Raw genomic sequence first — 23,274 nt, 5'->3', positions numbered from 1 at the left:
ATGTTTACAAAATAGGTGATGCACAGCACAATTGCTCACCACTCATCAACCAGTGCTCAAGCAGCAACTGCACCTCTAGACAACTTCCTGGTTTTATAGCTCAGTATGATACCACATAGTGTGAAATATTTCTTTGGCCAGTTTGGGTCAGCTATCCTGGTTCTGTTCCCCCCCATCTTCTTGTTCCCCCACCCAGACCCCCCTCCCTGGCAGAACAGGATGTAAAGCTGAAAAACTGGAACAGCCTTTGCTCTGTACAGCCCTACTCAGCAACTACTAAAACATTAGTATGATACTAACGATGTTGTCTTCCTAAAGCCAAAACAAAGCATTATACCAGATACTGTGAAGAAAAGCAACCTTGTCCCAGATTTGTTCACACAAATCAACCAAAACCACAGTCTTCAGATAATGAATCAAAAATAATTTGTTTCTGGAGCACTTGGAAACCTCTTTATAATGATGTTAATATCTCTCATCTTGAAAGATAACAGGAGACTGTGTTTTTGAGACAAATTATACTGTTAAGTGAAGTTGACACCATGTCAGTGTTTACTTCTAGGAGCCCAGTGGCATCTCCTTTTGAGAGTGCATTTGGTTGTTCCCATTTAAACTTTGTTTTCAGCTTGGAGAGAAGGAACAAGTTCGGCAGTATTCCTTACAGTTTGGCAGTGTTTCTCCATAGGATTCTGAAACTACAGGTAGATCTTAAGGACACAGTCTTATAATTGAGCATATTTTCCATGACAGATTGTTTCAGTGATTTCACTTCCATGGTTATCATGGTGAGGGGGAAGTGAATCTGAAAAGAAGACTAAAATGTAGACCTCTGTTACACTGGTCTACACAGTTATATGCTGAACTGCAGTGGCATATTTTTTCCTTCAGCAAACAGCGAATAGTCTGTACAGCTAAAATCAGTTTAGTAGAGCTTTGTGTATTCTCAACCTTTTTTATCATGTGAAGCAGCTGACACACAAAGTCCTTGTTAGAAATAGTTGGTTTTTAGAAGAATCTGTAAGATGAGGAACAATAACATACCTCACTTTTCTTAAAGTCTATGATACTTCATTTTAAAACTTCAGATGTGAATCTTACATCATATTCTTCAGCTAGATCTCAAGGTGTGTTATTCTTATGGTACAGAAAGAGAGACAAAAGCATGAAGAAGTCTAATACCTAGTGTCACGGTTTAAATGAAAAATCCACCTGCATCCGTGACAGGGGCCGTGGGCCCCGCAGGGGCCCTAGGCCGAAAGGAAAAAAAAAGTTAATTAGGAAAAGAAAACAGTGGCAACAATCTAAGGAGGCACACTTATTTACTAAATACTATATCAAAATACAGGATAACACAATATAATACAATATAATTGAAAATTGAGCTAACGAATCAAGCAAAATAGGAGAGAGAATGAGTCCCGTAACCGAGAGGCCTACTGTAAATCTAGGCGAAACGGTGAAGGCTCCCACACACTCCCCTGAACGCCAGAACTCGAAAGACGTCAGTCTAGCCTGCGACAGAGTTAATATAGTGTCCAGGTCCCGTGACCTCGTGTTGTTCTCTGGGAGATGTAGTCTTCTTCTGTAAGTTGCAGATTCAGTAAAATTATTCATGCTTTATATGATGTTATGATGTGGAATACTGATAGCAAAATTACAAAATTATTAAACCATGACACCTAGCTATCTGGAGAGTCAACAGCATCTTGAGAATTTAATTTTTGTCCTACTTCTTGGTGCTTTTACTTGATTAAGAGAGACCTTTAGAGATGACATAGGTTTTTACTGAAAATGTTTATTCTCAGAAAATAACGAAGGCTCACTTTTCTACAGCACTCAAAAGTTCATCCTAAATTACTTAGAATGTATTGTAGAGAAGCTGAGCATGGATAAATTAATTGATACCATTTCTTAAAAAATATGAAAAAAAAAGTCTAAGCTGAATCTGAGAATGGATTAGCTTGGCCAAATGAATACATGCCAATTAAAAAAAAAAAAAATGCATGGAAAAAAAGAAAAGATGAGCTAGCCAGAACTGTGTGCAGACAACTACTAGAAATCGACATCATTTAGCTTTATGGGCATGCATAAGCACTGAGTGTTCTGTAATCCAATAAAATATTTTGTCTATTCAGCATATTATAAGTTCTGTTTTGCTTATCATAAGAAACATGTTCACAGGAGACACTGGAGGATAGATTTTAGTTCCTCCAGACTTTTTAACATTTCCTTTGTGGGGGGAACATCCCAGTGACACCTGTCCTAGAAATACATGTGCAGCTCAACTTCTGTGTGTGCTGCCACTTACCTCAGCATAATTTTGAAAGTTTTATTTGTGCAGTGTTTAACACTTTCTGGATCTAAGATACTGCTTGGTCTAACAGACAGGTTTTATGCATCAGCCAGAAAGTGAATGCGTTTGTGAAAAAGCTTATTGGAAAGCGGAAAGAGAATTTTTGACACTATAAAATTTTTTGTCCATGTTGATATTTTGTACTTTCCTAAAAGACTTGTATAATTGTGATGCTTAGAAGAATGCAGTTCTATGTAGGAACAAGAACTCGTTGTCAGGAGTTGATTTTTTTAAAAAGCTACCTGTACCCCGCTATCAAACATGGCTCCTAAGCCCTCTTTGGTTTAACCTTCTGTTTCAGAAATACTAGAAATAAGACCCTTTGTTTCTATACATGAGAATATCGAAGAATGAAAATGAGATTAGTACAACTTTTGAGAACAGATAAGGGCCAAGTTTGACTTGTTATATATCTTGACTGATATTTGTGATGGGCAGGAAATACAAGTTTATTTGTGTACAAAGGTAAATTAAACCAAATGAACTGAGGAAGTTATCCACTCCTTCTGCCTTGATGTGTCCTAGCTGAGGAGGTTTTACTGATATTGTTAGCACTGAGTCCGAATAGCCAAGAAAAAACACTGCATTTTTCAAGTCACTTGTCTGTTTGTCAACAGTCTGCATTTTTTGTTATTCTTCATTCCTGGTATATTTTTTAAAATTTTATATTTTTCTCACATCACTTACATCTCAAAATGTGATGGATTTTCCTTGTATGTATATGGAAAGTCACCTATGAAGCTACATCAGAACTTTCTCCAAGTTAGGGGGAGGTCATATTGGAGGTTTAGTCTAAGGTAATCCTTACTCTTATTTATGAATAAGAGGACTTTGTGTAGTCTTAAATGCATACAATTACAGCAGTATGTATATCTAAATTCAAATATTGTTTAGCATGTATTACTCTCAGGGGATCCTAATTGAGGCAGAGAACAAATAGAAAAATCTTCAGAGTATAAAGAAAGTAAAAATAGAATGGAGATTAAACAGCATTTTAAAAATAAAGAAGGCAGAAAATAGTGGAGTTGGAAAGCTATAAAAGCTATAGTCTGTGTACATATACAGAGATTATGTGCTTGGTAGGATTTGACAGCAGTGGTTAAAGATCATTTAATGTTTTATACATACTTTACTTTGGAAGTAAGTACCTATTTCTAGAAAACCAACAAACATTTGATTGTGGTAGTTCCTTTGTTTCTTTAAAATAAACCCTGTAAGTAATTTTGAGAGTTATCAGTCTGGAGTAGAAATAGATGCAGAAAGAGCATTAAAGATGGGATGGTGAATCACTCCATTACAGAAATATCCTATACATGTAGCATTAGTTGTATGATGTGATACAAAAAAATATTATCCACTTGAGTCTAAAAATAAACGTTCTTATATCCATATTCAAATAATTTTATCAGACCAACAGAGAAGTGGTTTAGGCAATCAGTGAATATGAAGTAAGAAAGAGAAGAAAGAGGCATAAGTTGAGGTGGTTGTCATTAGAAAAATGAATGCTTCTATTTTTACATAGTATTGTATAAGCCTTTGTTAAAATTTTCTCAGAAAATGTGCACTTGAACTATATAGCTTCCACTGGGCCATTGGAAACTTGGTGTGCATGTTAGTGAAAAGAGAGGCAGATGAGTGCAGTGCACTTGAAAACACTCCCCCAAAATTTCCCTAATATGCAGCAGAAATGCTACAGGAACATAGCCTACAACAGGCTTTCTTTCCAGCAGCAACTTTGTTCTGGAAGTTGCAGAAATTTAAGCTTTTTGTAATATAAATCCTTCCTCAGAACAGAAAAGGCCTTTTCTCTGAAGTCCTTTAGACGCAAAATAAATATGCAGCCAGTTGGGTGTCTTTACAGTCTGTAAAGTAAAACTTAATTCAAAAGTAAAAAGCTTTTTTTACTGGACCCACTGGTGTCGGGGACATAGGAGTATTCAAATGACTTGCATTTTTATTATTCCAGAAAGAAACTAAAAGCATGAACTTCCATTTTGTGATTGTCTCTGCCTAAAGCAATTTTTTCTGGTTTAATTATGTTCTCTTGAAGATAGGTTTATTTAAGTAGATACTCATGGTTGATTAACCATCTTGAAATAAAATAGTTGTCAGATATTTAAAATGTGTGGAGCATGAGGGAGATGGTACATCGTACGTTGAGTTGGAAACTAATTTTCACATTTCAGTGCATCTGCAATGGTTAGTATAACTGGGGCACCTACAAATGTACCCCCAAGATCATGAGCTTGGGGGAGGCTTGTCTTTTTAAGGTGGTGGGTTCTGGTGTTAGGGATCAACAATTATTTTTGCATGGTGAATTGGTTTCCTAACTTATGCAGAGTAAAGGATGCCTTAATCAAAACAGACCTTTGAAGACCAAGGCTAGTTTCTGAAAGTTCAAGTGGAACAGGCACCAGCTGAGGAACCCAAAGAAATGTAGAGAAAAACCTGTAAATGAGTATACAGAAAATAATTTTATGTGTGTTTTACTACATCCATCAATTTAAACACCAACGTGCTGCTGACTGGTTACCTGTCACTGTAAAAAAAAAAGCTGGATTTTGGAAATTGATTGTCTTACAAAAGCATGCAGAAAACTTGTTTCCTTATTTTCAGATTCATATTTCAAGCACTAATTTGGCCTTTCTCTGTCATTCTTATTTTAATAGTAATTCATATGACAGTAGAGAGTCTGTAATTAATGCAGTGGACTCAACTGAATGACTTTGTAACTGACAAGAGGTCATCCATTTTGACCTTCATTTCAGTATTGCAAAACCAAGCAAAATGAAACAACTTCTGCAAAAGAATGATGGTTCAAGAGGTGTCCTGTTTCCATGAAATAACAAAATGCTGTTTGATTATCTGTTATTTACTGACAGCTGAATTCTTTGGTGGGAAAAGCAAATAATTTTTTGTGTCCTTTCCCTGTTGCTTGATTTATAAAGACCCAAATCTTTTTTTATTGAATCTTTCTTCCACTTTAAAAATATTAGATCTTGCTGTAAGATGTAAGAAGTCTAACTGCAAATTTCCTTCCTCCTCTCCCCTCATCATACCCCAGTTTCATGTTCCCTTGTTTTATTTCTTTAATTAGGAGGATCATGAAAGCATAGACATTTAGGGCATACCAGTGTGTGGGGCAGGGGGCTGCCTGCTTCCTGGAGCCGAGAGCTCTGGGGATTCCCACAGTCCCACCAGTGCTGGGCCCAGGAGCCTACCCCACAGCAGCAGCCAGGAGCCAAGCAGCCCGAATCACTGTGCATTTCCCTGGGAATGGGGACACGCAGAGCCTGGGCCAAGATTTGAGTCTGGTGGCTTGGCAGGCCATGTCCCAGAATAGCAGGGTGTCAGGGGACTGGAGATTGTTCCTGATGTGGCGTTACTAGAATAGGGGCAGATAAGGCATACTGGGCAGGGTCATGGGTGCCCCAGGACAGCTGGACAGGTAGGGCTAACAGAGCCCTTGGTGCCCCAGCAAGGTTATGGGAGTGGGATTTGGTGTTTAAAGTCAGTGATGTGCTTATCAGAGAATTCCATGTGATCTTCAAATTATTTTTAGTTGCTGTGCAAGTTAGGCCCTCCCCTTGACTTACCGAGTCAAACTCTAACCACAGTGTAGTTATAAAGCAGGTATGTTTATTCAGCACTGCACACATGCTGGGTATGGGTACAGAGGGGATAGCCCCTTCCTAATCTGCATGCTGAAAATGCCTTCATTTACAGAAAGAATACATGCATATTCATAGACAAGGAGTGTTTGTAACTGTTACAGTTACTTCTAGAAGTTCATTACTATATTCTACACTCATTCTATGCCCCAAACTTTACCCCTAACAAATGCTTCTATGCATGCGTGGTACCAAAGGCCATATGGTATTCCTGCTTCAACTGGTTCTATTTCTAGGATGGTTTCTAGGATATGACTCCTTGGGTTATGGTTGAGGTACCCCACATCTTTTCCATTATTCGTGCTCAACATCTGTACAATTTTAACAATATATAACAAATTATCCCTTTATTCATGCTCCTCATATAGAATTTACCCATGAAGTGCTCCTCAGACTTCTCTACTGCTCTGAGTTGGCATAGCTGTAGCTGTCTCCTTTGCTAAAACTTTCTAAGCCCTAGAGGATAGGCCTAGTAGTGCTGCATGAGAGATAAATGTAATATAAAAAAGCTTCTGCAGGTACAGTGCACCAGACTGCAGGTGGAAGATGTTGCATTACTTTGAGAAATACAATTTAAATCTTCCAATTTCCATGTTATTTACTTTGCCTATAGTTTTATAAAACCTGCTGATCTCCAGACAATGGAAAGAGATGTCACCAGGAATGTGAGCTCTGTGGGCCAAGACAGTTATTTATACAAAGGGGAAAACTGAGGAAGCAAGCCCCCACACTGCATAGGGTGTGAAGTTCACTGTTGGCAGCACATTCATAGTATGCAGAGGCAATTACTAATGATGTTGTTTGAATATGAGAATGAAAAACGTCCTTGTTGCTCATGGTAGGTTCAGATTTTTTCCCTTCTCTTTTTGGAGCGGCAGAAGGAAGTTCTCTTCTTCAGCCAGGTTTTATGGAGCTGTAGACAGCCGCAAAGGGTGGCATCTTCTAGTACCTTTTGCAGCCTTTTCTTAATAACAGAAAATCTAAAAGCAGAAAGGGATTGAACAGGTTATGCATACCTACTGCACTTGCAAGCTGGCTTCCTTATTTATATAAGAATCCCTGTGAGGATTTCTGGAAGGGGAAATTTGTGTTTTTTAATAAAAACAGTAAGCAACTCTCATCAGGGGCTGCCAGAAATAGAAATGTAAATGACTTTCATGGATGTAGGGTATGCTGATTTCCTTATTATTCCTTAAGTTTGCTAAAACTTCTGCAGCATATTTAGGTAGTGGTTCAAATCCATACTAGTTGAATCTATAGTTTTTGTAATTCCTTCTTATCCCCCCACGAGTTGATACTGCTTCATATTAGTGATGTGGTGCAGCTGGGGTAACAGAATGGGCTCATAGGAATGAGCCTAGATTGCCCCAGGGGAGGTTCAGGTTGAAGATTAGGAAGAATTTCTTCTCCTAAGGAACTCTCAGATGCTGGAATGGGATGACCAGGGAGGTGGCTGAGTCACCATCCCTGGCAGCGTTCAAAAAAAATTAAGATTTTGTACTAGGAGATATGGTTTAGTGGGAAAGTTCTGGTAGTAGGTGGACAGTTGGAGTAGATTATCTTGGAGGTCTTCTCCACATTGCTGATATTCCACATTTCTATATTTGCATATCCCTGCAAAAATTAAGTGCGCCGCCCAAACACCAATACTTCTAATCCATAGCCTGAACTCTCCAGTATTAGTTTAGAGAATCAGTCCCTATGCCCAATATATATTCTTAAGTGGGGCTATAGAAACTTTCTACTCCCAGGGGGAGTAGACACCTAACATCTAACTTGGATAAAGGGTTACTGAAATCTTTTCCCTTCAAACCCTCCTATAACAGTACACATGCCCAGAAATCATGATGGATTGCCATAAATTATAGATGTTTTGGCTCCAGTATCTACTAGAGTGGAGTGATGTATATACCTGCTGTATATTCTTTCAGGACCAATAGATTGTCAGTTCAACATATGGCCCAAGGAGACCAAAACTTCACCCTCATTTTATACCATTAATGTACCTAGGCACAGAACTTGTTCCAAAGAAGCCCCAACAGTGGCCAGCTGGGTCACCAGGGGCTACTGCCTTCTCATTGGAGATTCAAAGACATCTCCAATATTCTGTGGCTGACTGGGGACTCACTCTATTCTACTTACACTTTCCCTTCAGAGAGGGCTTAAAAACTTTGTCAGCATTAAATTATCACCATAAATTTAGTAATACATGATTCAATTGTTTATCTTTTGGGGTTGGACCCTTGCTTTTATTAAATCATTCCACATTTGCTGGCAAGATACTCTCACCAGTCCTGATGTGGAGCCCTTCAAGCTGGTTTACAAGGTCAAGTCTCTCTAGTTTCTATAGGGCACAGATTTTGACTGGATCTTATATGTTCTGTTTCTCCTAGGTCAGCTACTATCTGCTCTGCTTGTTGGACAGTTGCATGTTTTGCTACCAGAGGGCTCAAAATAGCTACTAGGATGCCATACTGATGAGAGAGGTCTTGCTGCATGGTTAGATTTCTCATCCCAGCTGAAAATTTAACCAGTCCAGGACATTCAAAGTCCTCTCATAAATGGCCCCTTTCATTCCTAGTTCCCTTATATGTGTTTGTAAATCTTCCATATTATCCCACATGCTATTCTGAATGGGCACACCACTTTCATTTGGCCATGTAAGCTTATACATGGCACCTAGCGGTTGTAATACCAGATTATTCTCATCATTGTGTCTTATGGCTGAATGTAATTTTTGTCACCTGTCCAGGTGAAACATGATGGAAGCTAGCTTTGACATCTCAGACCCATTAACTGTAACCCATTAACCTTCTGCCCTCACATCCTATAGTCTTAATAATCGTGCAAGGACACTTTCTCTTATTTTTTCATAGAATCGTAGAATGGCCTGGGTTGAAAAGGACCACAGTGATCACCTGGTTTCACCCCCCTGTGCTATGTGCACCGCCACCAACCACTAGACCAGACTGTCCAGTGCCACATCCAGCCTGACTTTGAATGCCTCCAGGAATGAGGCATCCACAACCTCCTTGGGCAACCTGCTTCAGGGCTTCACCACCTTCTGAGTGGAAAACTTCCTCCTAATATCGACCATAAATCTCCCGTCTCAGTTTAAAACCATTCCCCCTTGTCCTGTCATTATCCACCCTCGTAAGCAGCCATTCCCCTTCCTGTTTATATGTTCCCTTCAAGTACTGGAAGACCGCAATGAGGACTCCCTGGAGCCTTCTCTTCTCCAAGCAAAACAAGCCCAGTTCCCTCAACCTTTCCTCATAGGAGAGGTGCTCCAGCCCTCTGATCGTCTTAGTGGCCTTCCTCTGCAATTGTTCCAAGAGCTCTGCATCTTTTTTGTACTGGGGGCCCCAGTCCTGGGCACAGCACTGGCCTCCCAAGAGCCAAGCAAATGGGGGCAAACACTTCCCACTCCCTGTTGGCCACCCCTTTTTTAATGCAGGCCAGGATATAGTTGGCCTTTCAGTCTGCAAGTGTACACTGCTGGCTCATGTCCAGCTTCTTATCCACCAGGACCCCCATGTCCTTCTCTGCAGGGCTGCTCTCAAGGACTTCTTCTCCCAGTCTGTATAAATATCTGGGATTGCCCTGACCCAAGTGCAGCACCCTGTCTGTGTTTAAATTTTTGTACTAGATCCATTAATTCAGCTGCCCTATACAGGCAAGCTATGGTATGTATTATTTCAGCAGGGGGTACACCTGCTGATCTTTCCTGGAAAGTTTTAGTACTTTGAGTCACTGTCAGTCACATTTTCTAGAGTTTCCAGTTGTACCAGAGCCTCTACTTGTGTCTTCGTAGTTTTTATTGAGGTTACACTAATAGTTTCCACGGAATAATTTTTTATTTTATTCTTATTTTTTGTCCATTTGTATTCCAAGGATCCAATTGCTCTAGGTTCTAATCTTTTAAGACAATGGGTCTTATTTCTCATTGGTAGATTCCTACCTGTTGTTTGGGCATATCCCCAGAAAACATACCCCACAAAACAAGGTAAGTTTATACTTTTCTTGGGCAAATATCACCTCATTTTCCTCCCATTACTCTTCTTCAGATTTTATAGAATTCAGTGCTACTGGTTGTGGCCATTCCACAGCTGATGCATTAAGTTGCCTTCTCCTAGTAGTCAAAATATGATTTCTCAAATTTTCCAGGAAATTCAGCCATAAAATATGGCAACTTGGAGACGTCCTCATAACTCCTAAATGGTCCCCATTTTTCTACTGCCTCCACAGCAGAATGCTACAGAGATGCTAGAAACCCCAGGATGTGTCTGGGTAACTCCTTTTCTGGAAGGAATAGAATCGTAGAATACCTTGGGTTGGAAGGGACCCCAAGGATCATCAAGTTCCAACCCCCCTGCCAGAGGCAGAGCCACCAACTTCCTGATCTGGTACTAGACCAGGTTGCCAGGGCCCCATCCAATCTAGTCGTGAGCAGCTCCAGGGACAGAGCATCCACAACTTTGTTTGTTTTGTTTTTTTATACAGCATTGCAAATTGGTACTCATTCTCCTGTCAAAATAATAGTCCTACCATTGTAATTAGGGAGAAAAGGGGAAAAGGTTTAGCAAGCAAAACATTATTTATTTTTTCTTTGATTGTTTTTGAGGTCATTAGTTACAGTTGTAGTTTGTAACCATTTTTTACTTTAAATTCATCTATGCACCTATAGGTGTGAAGATAATAGTTATTTTTACACTATGTCCTAAATCATGTTCAGGTTTAATCCCAGTTTTGAAAGGAACCATCTTGTGTGCTTCTAACCGTGAGTCAGTGCAGTTTATTCAATCTGTATCTTTTTATTTTTAATAGCAAGCTCAAAATTTACTCAAAGAGGGGGAGAAAATTTCCACTGGAGCCAAATTTTTTGAATTCTTCTGTAAGTAGGCCCCAGAATGCTTGTTTTTTTAATTAATTTGCTATTAAAAGCCTAATTTTTAGTGTTCGGGTGTGTTGTTGTTTGTGTTTTTTGTTTTTGTTTGTTTGTTTTCTTTGTTTTGGGTTTTTGTTTTTGTTTGTTATTATTTCCATGTTTTGTTTTTACCATCTCATTTGCTCCTCAAAACAACTATGGGCTTGCCTAGCAGAAGCCAGGAAAGCTTCTTACTTCATGGGCCAGCAGATCCAAACAACTGGGCTAATTTCAGGGCTGGCAGATCCAGTGCAGTGAACCTGCTGCTGTGAACCTGATTCCTGCTTTATGAAGTGACCTTCATACATCAACCTATTGGGTATTTTAATAGGAAAACTGAAAATTTGTAAGGAAGTTGTCACGCAGACTGAATTTATTCACTAAGACTTATTCACTGAATTTATTTATACTAGACAAACTCTCATGGCAGCCTGAAAATCAGAGTAAAATTGGTTTGTCCTCTAATCTTGTAACTGGTTCTTTTTCCTTCTCCATTATCCCCTTCATCTTCCCTAATCCTTCAGCATTTCCAAGATCTGTTCATAAATATCTTCATTTGTATTTTTTAAAGTTTCAGTTTGAATCCTTATTCCTCTCTAGCTTCCTCCTAGGCTGAGAGGGGCCTTCTCTGCCCATTTCTAGCCTGCGAGCTTCAAGGCTTTTCCCCTTCAGGTGCCTTCAGAATGCACTACTGAAAGTCATTTGCCATTCCCTATCTCCTTCACTGTGTTTTGTTGCTTGGTTTCTATTTTAGAACATACATACACTATACCTGAGCACTAATAGCCACCATTTGACAGCTTTTATCTGGATTTTGTTCACAAGCTTACAAACTTTTGACCAATTATTTGAGTGTCTTACTGCTTCTGATATGGTATATGGTATGATAAGATATATGAGTTTGTGGCAGTCAGGCTTGTATTCATTGGATTTGTGAGGTATAACAGAGAGCAACTCCTGTGACTTTAGGTCTTTTGTCACCAAGTGCTGGAGTAAAGGGGTGTTCAGTCATTACTATTCAAATGCTTTATTATAAGACATGAAACTGAAAAGGGAAAATTTAACTTACATGGATGAAGAATTCTCAAAAATATCTTCTAACATTTTTTTCTTATTGCTGAACATAGAAATTGCTTGTCATGACATACAAAAGGATGAAGAAAATAACGCTGCCAATTGGTTAATTTTCAGAACTGACTTAATGGGATAAAAATCAATGCAGCTATATTATTTGCCATTATTTTATCACCAGTAACATTCAAACATGGTAATATTTGATCCTCATGCTAAAATGTGAAAATATTCCAGTTACCTTTTACAGAAGCAAGCAAACAAACAAACAAATGAAAACTCTTGGGAAGAACAGATATATGTAGTCAGATCTTGTCTTTCTCAGTTTTCTCAATTTTGGAAAACTCAGTTCTGCACAAACTGAACAGTTTTATATTTTTTGTGCCAGTATATAATTGTTCCATTTATTGCAGAAATTTAAATGGAACAAATTAATACTTACATTTGCAAATTACAAGCTGTGAACCTCCTTTCCCCCAGCAAATGGCATTTCCATCTTCTGTGGTTGAAAAATATGTACTTGAAACTTGAGGATATGCTTGGGCACCTAATTTCCTGTGTGACAGACTTGCAGTACTTGGTCTTTAGAGCACTTTTTTTTTTTTTTTTTAAATTTCTTTCTTTTAATCTTTTTTAGGGAAAAAAAATAAGAATATCATTTGTTTCATTTGGCTGTTTTTACCCCAGTGTTCATTTCTGTTTTCTGTCTGTACTTTCCTCAATAAACTAAGGTCCCTTACTTATTTTTTAAAGAAAAGTCTTAAAATCTAGCCTGTGTAAAAGCAGTAAACCAATACCCAAGCCACGGGTTTGGCTTAACAGATGAGAGGGTTTAAAAAAGAAAGTAATTTGCATTTTAATATTTTAATTCCTGCTTACCTACTGCCTTTGATTTAGCCCTTGGCTCCTGGTATGACAGCTGTTCTGGGCTCATGATATTCGAGAGCTGGAAACTGTCCTTTCAAAGAAGAAAGTCAAGGTTCTTACACACTCATTAGGACATATGAAGTAACATTTTAAAGAAGTATCAAATATTGGAAGACACTTCTTAAAATCCTGGATATTGGTGAGCTCCTGATAATGGCATCTTTTGATTTACAAATTTACTTCATGAGAATAGAAAGTCAGATTTCTGCATACGTTTCATATAGATATGAATTAAATTCAGTAAGATGGGCCAGAATGTCAGAAAACGAAAAACACAAAGATAATAACAGGTAGGCTCAATTTTGAGTAATACAGATATTAAGTTCTCTATAAAGCACTTTTACTTCTCTGTTTAAAAGATTAATGTAGTACGTTTTCCCCTTGATTAGCTCTGAGCAGTGGTGATATGTACATTCATTGAGAACAGACAATCTCACTCCTTCATCCTCTTCTTCACTGTCATCTTTCTTATAGGCAATGTTTGAGATTCCATCATGAGAGACCCTGCACTTTTATTCCTTTTCGTCCTCTCTCCCTATTACAAGAAAGAAGTGGCACAGCACACTGCATAGCTAAAAGAATATCAAGCCTGAAGTTATTACACCTCTGCATTCAGCAGGCAGATTTCACAGCCATTATAGGAATACATGGTCCATCACCACACACAGAGTATAGAGGATCTAGGATAACTTTCTGGTTCAGGTATTAGACAAACTGCCCCAAGGTGAAGCCTTACTGGATCTGGTGCTCACCAATGCAGAGGAGAGCATTAGAGAGGTTAAGATTGGAGGCAGCCTGAGTTGCAGTCATGCCCTGGTGGAGTTTGTGATCTTGAGGAGTGCAGTCCTGGCAAAAAGTGGAGAATGGACCCTGAACTTTAGGAAAGTGAACTTCTAGCTGTTCAAGGAACTGCAGCTCGGAAAGTGTCCTTGAGGGCATAGGAATGTAACAGAGCTGGCAGCTCTTTAAGGACACCCTTCCGAGTCTTCAAGAGCTCTCCATCCCCCAGCAGAAGAAATTGAGAGAGGAGGTGGGCAACTGGCTGAGCAAGTATCCACAGCTTAAACTGAGGGAAAAAAGGGAAATGTACACGAAGTGGAAGCAGGGTTGTGTAACCTGTGAAGAATATAGGGATGTTGTCCACATGTGCAGAGATAGCATCAGGAAAGCCAACGCAAAGATGGAACTTGGCAAGAGATGTGAAAAATAGCAAGAAGGGGTTTACAGGAGGAGAAAGACCATGGAGATCATAAATTCTACCTCTGATAAATGAGGATGGAGAACTGGCTTTCTCAGACATGGAAAAAGCTGAAGTGTCCAGTAAGTGCTTTGCCTTGGTCTTCAGTGGTAGTCAGGCTGCTCCCCATGTGTGCCAGGATCCAAAGCCTCTAGTTGAGAGTGAGAGGAGTGGATTCTGTCCCACTGTAACAGTGGAACAAGTGCAAGACCTCCTCATGAAACTGAATGCATATAAGTCCATATAATGCAATCCAATACTTCCTAACTGGTAGCATTTCCAAGATTCATTTGTTAACTGAGAACATGACACATATTGAAGTTGTTTCTTCATAATGTGTTTGGCATTAACAGGAGAATATGTCAAACACATCAGAAGTCACTCTTTCTCATTTGTTGTATTCTTTTAGCTAATTGTAGTAAACAAGTTGTAATAAACAAGTAAGTGTATTAGAATTAAAACTGAGCCAGAAATCTGAAATTTTCCTTTTGATCTGTGAAACCTTTTCACTATCCACTCCTCATTGGGACTGTTTGTATGCTGTTATCTGGAAAGTTGCTCACCTGGGATCTGTGACCACTGCTTGGTCACAAACACACTGCTGTTAATATCTGCTGTTTCTCACACATGAACTTAAGCTTGGTGGTTACAAGCTGAATTTACCTTTGGTGTATAAAAAAATGTGTTTTGATTTCAATTTACTGTTATGACTTAGTATAAGCATGTTCATGTAAATATTTAGGTTAATTTCTCCAACACCTAGGTCGGTTTCTACAAGTATTCCTTCCTGCTGGGAAAATTATGTTTTTGGGCAAGTACATAGAATTTTGCAGATGTTATCAAAGAAATGCAAGAGCTTCAGCAGTGCTCTGTTTGATGTTAGTTAAGAATCACAGCTATTTCAATCAGGGGGGAAAAAAAGAATGAAAATTAGAGATGAGATTTCTAAGAAACAAGCAGCATAGCTTTGGCAGAAATGGGCCTGCAACCCCAGCCCACATCTCTGCTCCCTCTTCAGCAATCCCAGACCTCAGTCCCTTCTGTGTTGCAGGGCAAGCACAAGCTACAGGTGGACACAGGACTGGAAGGTTCCTGGTGTGGCCTTATCCCAATAGGGAGCTCCTGTGACAGCGTGACCACAACCGGTCTCAGGTGGAATCTTGGTAAGTCGGGGCCACCCTTGTCCTTGTGGCCACATGGACATCTCCATGCAGCATCCATGCCAGCCTCACCACCACCCAGGGGGTTCCTGTGCTGGGCACTGGGGTGTGGCACTGCATTCCTGCATCTCTGCTGGGCAGCTTGTTTCTGGGAGTTAAGTTTAAAAAAAAAACACAAATAATATTTAAAACTGAAATATTGCAGACAGAGACATGTTTTCAAATTGGAAGTCATTGAACTGTTTAAGTGGAACATTTGTTGGAGTTATGATAAATTGCCTTCTTGATACATTGCCCTCCATGGAGGAGATGCTAGGACTGCCTTAAGCCCTAGTTACAAGTCATAAATTTACAACAGACAAACATTAATGTGTTACAGATTATTAAAGCTAACTCACTTCCCCTGAACTATAGTATATTGTCTGTTTGTCAACTCTGAATGACTGTATCACTGTCTTTTTGTGACTTTAAAACAGGAATAGAAGTGGGACAGCTATTTGTAGAGAAAGATTTCTTGACCAAAAAGGAAGGAAAATAGAAATAATCTTAATTTTCCTGCCCACTGTTCCACAGATGCCACTAAGTGATTCAGGCTGTATTTACAAAAGAAAATAATGGGATATAAATATGGCATGAGTTTCAGGGTATGAGAAACTTGCCAGATGAAGGGATGAAAAGCTGTCTGACTAGTGATGATTTCATTCACTTAAGCTAGTTTGTAAGAACTGAATGTTTAAGGGACTGTCTCTTAAGTTTAAAAAAGTGAAATATTTTCATTTGTACTGACAAGTACAGTTGACAGCTAAGTTACAGAATTTTCCTCTGCTCACTCCTGCTGTGCAGTGAATTTTGTGACAAGTTATACTGAAGAACCAGCCATTTCTCACTATTTTTTCTGCCCTTCAGAGTGAGCTGAAGGTCAGATCAGCCTTACTATAATGGGGGAAGTCTTTTAAACATCATTTTGTAAAATGCTGCTACATGGTTCAGAATGTGGTGAGCTTTGTGAGGTTGCTGTCTTACTTGAGGCTTTGGTTGATTAGTTTAAAAAACAGGTTATTTATAATCAGATTTTTTTTTTTAATTTTATTTTAATGTCACACATTTCATCAGTTTTAAAAGGTGCTCATTAGAAAGAGTAATTTTAAAGTTTTGTCTGCTATCACCAGTGACATAGCTTTGTCGCGATTTGTGATTTGTGAAGACTGCTGAAACTGAATGCCACCCTGTACAAAACAAAAATATTTTTGTACTTTTAAACAAAATTTTCCCCATGTTCCTCCTAAAGGAACCAGTCTTCCTGTTCCAATTTGAGGGGAATGAGTGGAAGTTACAGTAATAGCTCATAGCCATGGGGTTGAGAAATTGGATTATAATTTTATAATTATTTTATTTTATTATATTATAATTTATATTATTTGTAATTATGCTGTAACAAACTTCTTCAGCTTACTAGGAGACATAGCTAGGTATGGACCTACTGAGATTTTTATTACATGTAATTCAGTCTTTCTCTCTGGGAGACACCGAAGTACAGAAGTACCTGTTGTTCCATGTTAACATGGCACCATCATCCCTTCTCCCAGTCCTTGTTGCAATCCATTTCCAAGAGGGAACCTCAGGCCCAGGAATTGGGAGGGCTCACTGAAAGGGCTTTAATCTAGATTTGAAGGGAGAAGGGATAAAACCAGACTCTATTGAGATGAGCTTGGGGGTAGTGTTCTAGGGCCAGGGGTGAACACAGCTGAAGTCTGCCTACCCTAACACACACAGCATGGGCAACAAACAAGACAAGCTAGAAGAGATTCTGTGACTGTAAAACTATGACTTAGTCACCTCCATCCCAACATGGTAGGATCATTCTCATGACTGGAGTGTTGCAATGAAGAGCTATAAGCTGTTTAGGAGGGATAGGCAAGGAAGGAGGGGCAGAGGGGTTGCTCTCTGTGTTAGGGAGCATATTAATGTCATAGAGCTCAATACTGGGAAGGATAATGTGGAGTCCTTATAGGTAGGGATCAGGAGAAGACCTGACACCCAACCAGTATGAAGAGACAGACGAAGTGTTCTGTAAGCAGTTGGCAGAATTCAGACAATTGCTGGTCCCTGTTCTCATGGGGTACATCAACTTACTTGGCATTCACTGGAAATAGTATACAGTGGAAACAGTCTAGGATGTTCCTTGACAGAGGAACAGGAATTTGGTGACACAGCTGGTAAGAGAGCCTACCAGAGGAAGTTCACTATTTTACCTAATGTCTGACAAACAGAGAAAGAAAGGTGGAACACTGTTACATTAATTCAATCTTAATATAAGTTTTCTTCTCCTATAAGTACCTTAAATAAGATCGTTTGAATAAGGACTACAAGTCTACTAGACCATGAACACAGGATACCTGATACCAGGAGTTAGTGTTTCTGCAGCAGCTGATGGTATGAGTAGGCGAAATGCAGCTGCAATTGAAGTCTGTTTTCTCATTTTACAGTCTGAAAGTATGCAGTGCAGTAGTGGGCACATCAGCTGGCAGCAACCTTGGGTCTATTTTTAGCACTGCCAGCAGAAAAATAAACCACACAACTGTTCTAGAGATATAATCTTGATAAGATTTTATAAATGTAATTTTAGGCTTCAGTTTTTTTCAGTAGTGTCATTTTTTTAGTGATATTTTTATTGTTATTATTTCTAAACTCCAGAGCAATCACACTTCATAAGCTCAGTGTAGAGCTATGACTTGGTTATGTTCTTGTGCAATCCCCACGGCTCTCCCTTGAGGCACAAACACCTAGACACAGTGCTGCTGAGACTCACTGACTTTATGAATGGAAAGCAATGAAAAATAGCAGGTGTACCCTGGAAGAGCTGGATAGAATATTTTTTCTCACAGTTTATGATCAGTTTTGCAACCAAAGCACTAAGCCATACTTTAAGTGAAAATGGGTTTAGTGCTTCTGGGATCTGGAGGGATCTCTCATTTTTGCTGAATCACCTCTTATGGTCTAAATCAGCCCTTGAATTCTCTTGTGAGAAAATAAATAAATAAATAAATAATAAATAAATCACTATTTAGCATAAGGAAAGTTTTCAACAACAAATAAACATTACTTTAATTACAGAATTGTAAACATTCCAGGTCTTTTCCAGACTGAAATTTTATAAAAATCACAAACTGAAATACTTCTTTAGCGTCAGTTCTGTTACCTGTCAAAACTATAAATAAAATTACAAGACAGCAAAAAGTTTGCTTTCTTTGGAAGACATTTCAGAAAAATAAAACCAACAGTGAGAATGGCTTTGTTTAACTCCAAGGCTTAAGCTCTTGCTAGAACTTAACAAAGCATACTGAAAGCTATTAAAAAGAAAAGGAAAGGATCAAGTATGAACTGGTAGAATTTTTCACTTTTTTGACCTTGTAAACTCCTGGAAGTAGTATGCCTGTACATCCTCTTATCTCCTTTACTGGTTTAAGCATATTGCATAGGAAGCATGCATTTTGAATTACATTAGTGGAAATGTTGCCTGATTGTGAAACTAAATAATTGGAATTTGTCCATGTGAATTAACAGTACTTTTTGAAATAGTCTTTGCATTTTTCACTTCAGCCTTTCAAACTGATCCAGGTGCAGAAAAAAAAAAAAAAAAAAAGTCGCCACCTAGTGGGCAAGAAGTTTTTATTAAGAATGGCAAACAAGATTTTCATTTTATGCACGAGGAAATGCGGCTTTAATTTGGTTTCATTAAGCTGCCATGTTGTTCTTAATTCTTGCCTTCTACAAAGCCATTATTTCAGGTGCAAAGCCAAAATGGTAAGAATTATTCTAATAATCTTGAGCAAGAAGTAATAAATGATACAAAATGAGTGGGTTAATACAAAAGAAAGGTAAAAGTTGATTCTTAATGTTTTAGGATTTCCGTCTGTTCAAAATATACAGTAACCAATAGTGAGTAATTATCTGTCAACAAATAGTTGGAAACCAAATATCAAGTTATGGGTGTTCCCAGGCAGGATTTAGAACAGGAGTGTCTGGGGAGTATTTTTACATAGGGAGCTCTCCCCAAGTGTTATTTCAGCTTCCTTAAATGATCTGCTTACCTCTGAGATGTGAAATCTGGCTTATCTGGCAACCTCATCCCATGCACCAATTGCAGCAAGGCACTGCCTCTGCTCTCACTTCCAGAGGCAAACACCACAACTCCTTTGTCCTGCCATTTGTCGAGGATCCTGTCTAGCATTGTTGTGTGTCCAAAATCATCCTGGCAGGATATAGCAGATTTATTTTAGTTGCATAATCATCGAGTACAGTGCTACTTGGTTTTTTCCTTCATCATCTTGTGTACTGCATTGTAGTTGTGCTGCAGAGTCCCAGGATACTCAAATGGTAGGAATCTTCTGTTTAAAGTAGAAGTGAAACTCAGATGTTATTTTCTCTTTCCAACCATATATAGCTAGCAGATGAAACGATTTCTTCAGTGCATTTCAGGATTAGAATTTGTGGGAGAAGGAATGAGCATAGGCAGCTGCAGATGGGACTCCAAATACATTTTATGTCCTGCCTTTTTTTCTGACTGCTCCTCATTCTATGACATGCATCAGCTCCCCCAGTGTAGCTTACAGCAACTGGTGGACAGTGTAACATTTATTGTCGCATTATGGTATATGAGTTTATAATAGCCCACCTTCATGACAACAATTGGAATATTTATCTATCTTCTGTCCAAACCCAGAAAATAACTTCTATATTGCTTTGCACATTTCTTGATCACTACCTGGCACCTGTCATTTGGTTTGTTTTGCAGACTGAAAGAAAGGAAGGTCTTGAAATTCTTACTTTTCCAACTAACTGGTATTTACTAAGCTATTTTTTGGTAGGTTAAATTTACTCAGTTGTTTTATGTGGGACTTCTTTGTGGGACTAGCCAATGCCCATTCTTAAATGCTTTTGTTTAAACAAAAATTAATAGTACATTAAGCCTCTTTCTTTCTTTTTTTTAGCTAACCAGGTGTTGAAGTTCGGAACCCTTGTCAGTACTTCCAATACCTATGACAACTCCGGGACTGTGACCATTAAGACAGACAAGCCTTTGCTGTGGACAATGGCAATCAAACTTTAAGATGAAATGCAACTGCCTTTTCTAATCCAAGTGAATTTACTTCAAAGTTTCACTGAATTGAGACAGTAAAACTGACTGTAAGGGAATAAGTATGCACTGTATATAATAAATGGAAAACAGGTCTGAAATAAAAGACCAAATTGAGTCTAGGAACAACAAATCAGAAGACTCACTGCCACCCTATATGATCACAAACAGAAGGATATGTAAATAAATTGCTAACCTGGTTAGTTTGAACTATTATTACAATACTAAAGTATTTTTCCCCATTTTACCAAAAAGATACAGTACTTAGTTGCACAGAGTACACTTTCATTATGAAAAGGTGATAGCATGAAGCATAATTGTTTCCAGTCCCTATTTCTAAAATGTATAGTTGCTGGTGACATTTTCTCAAAAAGAGTAGTAGTTGAAACTTTCTACTCATAAGGCAAGTTTGTCCATTGAAGAAGCTTTGGTTTTGCTGTAACTCTAACATCAGACTTCACAACATTAAGTGATTTTAAAGTCTGCAATGCAAAGTAGCACTGTAACTTTTACAGTTACCAAATCTTTCTAGTAAGTTTATGGAGTGAAATACAAATTTCTTGCTCTCAATATGCAGACCAAGAGCATTCCATCTCCTAATTTCTGACGTTTTTAAATCAAAGTATTCAGGCATTCAGTACTTAAAATGTCTACATCAATATATGCAGAGGCCTTTGTAATTCTTTATGTAAATGTCTCACAGAGGTAGTATCCAAAACAAGTCAACAAGGCTATGCTTCCTTTCCAGCAGTCAGAATAAGTTTCTGTTGATTCTCTGAAGAACTGTTTACTATTTCTGAAAACTTACTTAACCTCAAACTGTATGTCTTAGTAACCAAATTTTGTTTCCTTAATTTTGCCATCAGAGTAAAGATCAGCAATGAAAGTCTTTTGTTTTTCTAATTTTTTTCCTGTTAAGTACAATCAGTTGCAAATGCAGAAATGGATTGGAAGTGGTGATAAATCTAAAAATTAATTAGAACAATTGCAATTGATAGACTTTTAGCTCATCACATACAATAATTATGTCTTCTCACTGCCTTCCTTTGCATTGGAACAGATTCTGCAAAGAGACTGTATATCCTCCACCTGTAGAGTTTTTAAGGACTGAACAGGACAAACCTCTGAGCAGTCTAATCAGAATGCAGTGCTGACCCAGCTTTGAGCATGAGCTTGGACTAGGGATGTCTCAAGGTTCCTTCATACTTGAATTATTCCATTACAGTAGAGAAAGGTAAAAGAAACACTCTAGTATTTAAAAAGAAAATGTTGTAATTATGTAGATATGATTGTGTACCCTTTGAAAGAGAAATAACATATCAGGAACATCTGAAAACCCAGTGTGAGTTTGCAATCTATTTAACAAAAAAATAAATAAATTACAAAGTTGTGATTTTTTTCTTTTTCAGTGAATGTCATAATGTCTCATTTCTCATGATGAGCATTCAGCTGCCTCTGTTGAGAGGACAGAGTAATCAGCTTCAATTAACCAAACATCATCAAGTGATCCTGTATAAAGTCTAATTTAGCTTCCCACCTATATAGTTTTGCAAGGATGAAGAGTGATACCTAAGAGTGTACTTTTCATTTCTGGGATAAGTATTGATATTCATGTGACCTACTTCTAAAATTTGTCAGAAATGGATATTTCTGTTGGAAATGTCATTCTTTTTTAGATGAAAAGAGTTATTCTGGAAACAATGTGTCATATTTGGCTACAAACGCTAATTTTGAAGAGAAATCGATTTCTTTTGGTGATGAAAACCACCTTTATGTCTAGAAAATGCTGTTTGTAGAGATGAAAAACATTATTTGGGGTAAGAAAAGCATATTTTTGCAAGGGTAAAGAGTGATACCTAAGAGAGACCTTTTTATTTCTGGTATAAGTATTGATATTCCTGTGAAATTTTTCTAAAATCTGTCAGAAAAGGATATATCTGTTGGAAATGTCCTTATTTTTCCATGTTTGAAATCGATATTTCTTTTGGAAATGTCGTGATTTTTCCATGGCCATAAATGATTTGGAGAGGGTCATAATGGGGGTGGGGTTGCGGGGGTTCATAAAATGGGGGTGATGCCTAAAATGGGAGGGGTCCTAAAATGTGGGGTAGTTCATAAAAGGGGGGGGTGAACGTCTTTAAAATGGGGAGGGGTCTTAAATGGGGGTGAGGGTCCTTAAATAAGGAGGGGGGGTTAAAATGTGGGACCCTATAATGGTGGGGATTGTTAAAATGGGGGGCGTCCATAAAATGTGGGGGGTCCTTAAATTGGGGGGGCTGTAAATGGGGAGTCAATGGCCATAAAGGACCTGGAGGAGGCAGGTTGGGGAGGGTGGTCCTTAAAAAATGGGGGGTCCTTAAATGGGGGGCGGTCCAAAAAATGGGGGGGAGTCCTTAAATTGAGCTGGAACCAATAATGGGTGGGAGGGGTTAAAATGGGGGGGCGTCCTTTAAAAGGGGGAGGCATTTAAATGGGGGGGTTCTTAAATGGAGGGGGACATTAAAATGGAGGGGTCTTTAAATGGGCGGGGGGGGCTTTAAAATGAGAGGAGTCCTTTAAATTGGCGGGGATCCATGTAAATGGGTAGGGGTCGATTAATGTGGGGGAGACCATAAAATGGGAGGGACTTAAAAGGGGGGGGTTAAAATGAGAGGAGTTCTTTAAATGGGGGGGGGTGTCCTTAAATGGGGGGACCCTATAATGTGTGAGAAGGGGTTAAAATGTGATGGTCCTTTAAATGGGGGGGTCCTTATAATGGGGGGACTTAAATGTGGTTCTTTGGCCATAAATG

At 38.6% G+C, this 23,274-nt stretch overlaps 1 protein-coding gene across 5 annotated transcripts in view; it reads left to right on the top strand.

Moving 5' to 3' along the window:
* TPK1 (thiamin pyrophosphokinase 1) overlaps nucleotides 1-21,891 on the top strand; it is a 96,655-nt gene extending 74,764 nt beyond the window's left edge. For 3 of the 5 annotated variants that reach the window (XM_032443015.1, XM_015854987.2, XM_015854985.2), the window contains 2 exons: nucleotides 15,238-15,349; nucleotides 20,338-21,891. In XM_032443015.1, coding sequence (XP_032298906.1) covers nucleotides 15,238-15,349; nucleotides 20,338-20,456 — 231 coding nt within the window. In that variant the 3' untranslated portion in view covers nucleotides 20,457-21,891. Of the gene's footprint in view, nucleotides 1-8,900; nucleotides 9,065-10,851; nucleotides 10,919-15,237; nucleotides 15,350-20,337 lie in introns of those variants that run through there. The other 2 variants (XM_032443014.1, XM_032443016.1) reach the window with 2 other exon arrangements.
* The last annotated feature ends 1,383 nt before the right edge of the window (nucleotides 21,892-23,274 follow it).

This window comes from Coturnix japonica, chromosome 2 (genome assembly GCF_001577835.2).
Source record: "Coturnix japonica isolate 7356 chromosome 2, Coturnix japonica 2.1, whole genome shotgun sequence".
NCBI lineage: Eukaryota > Metazoa > Chordata > Aves > Galliformes > Phasianidae > Coturnix > Coturnix japonica.
Note: the sequence above shows the minus strand (reverse complement) of the source record. Positions and strands in the feature narration are given on the sequence as shown.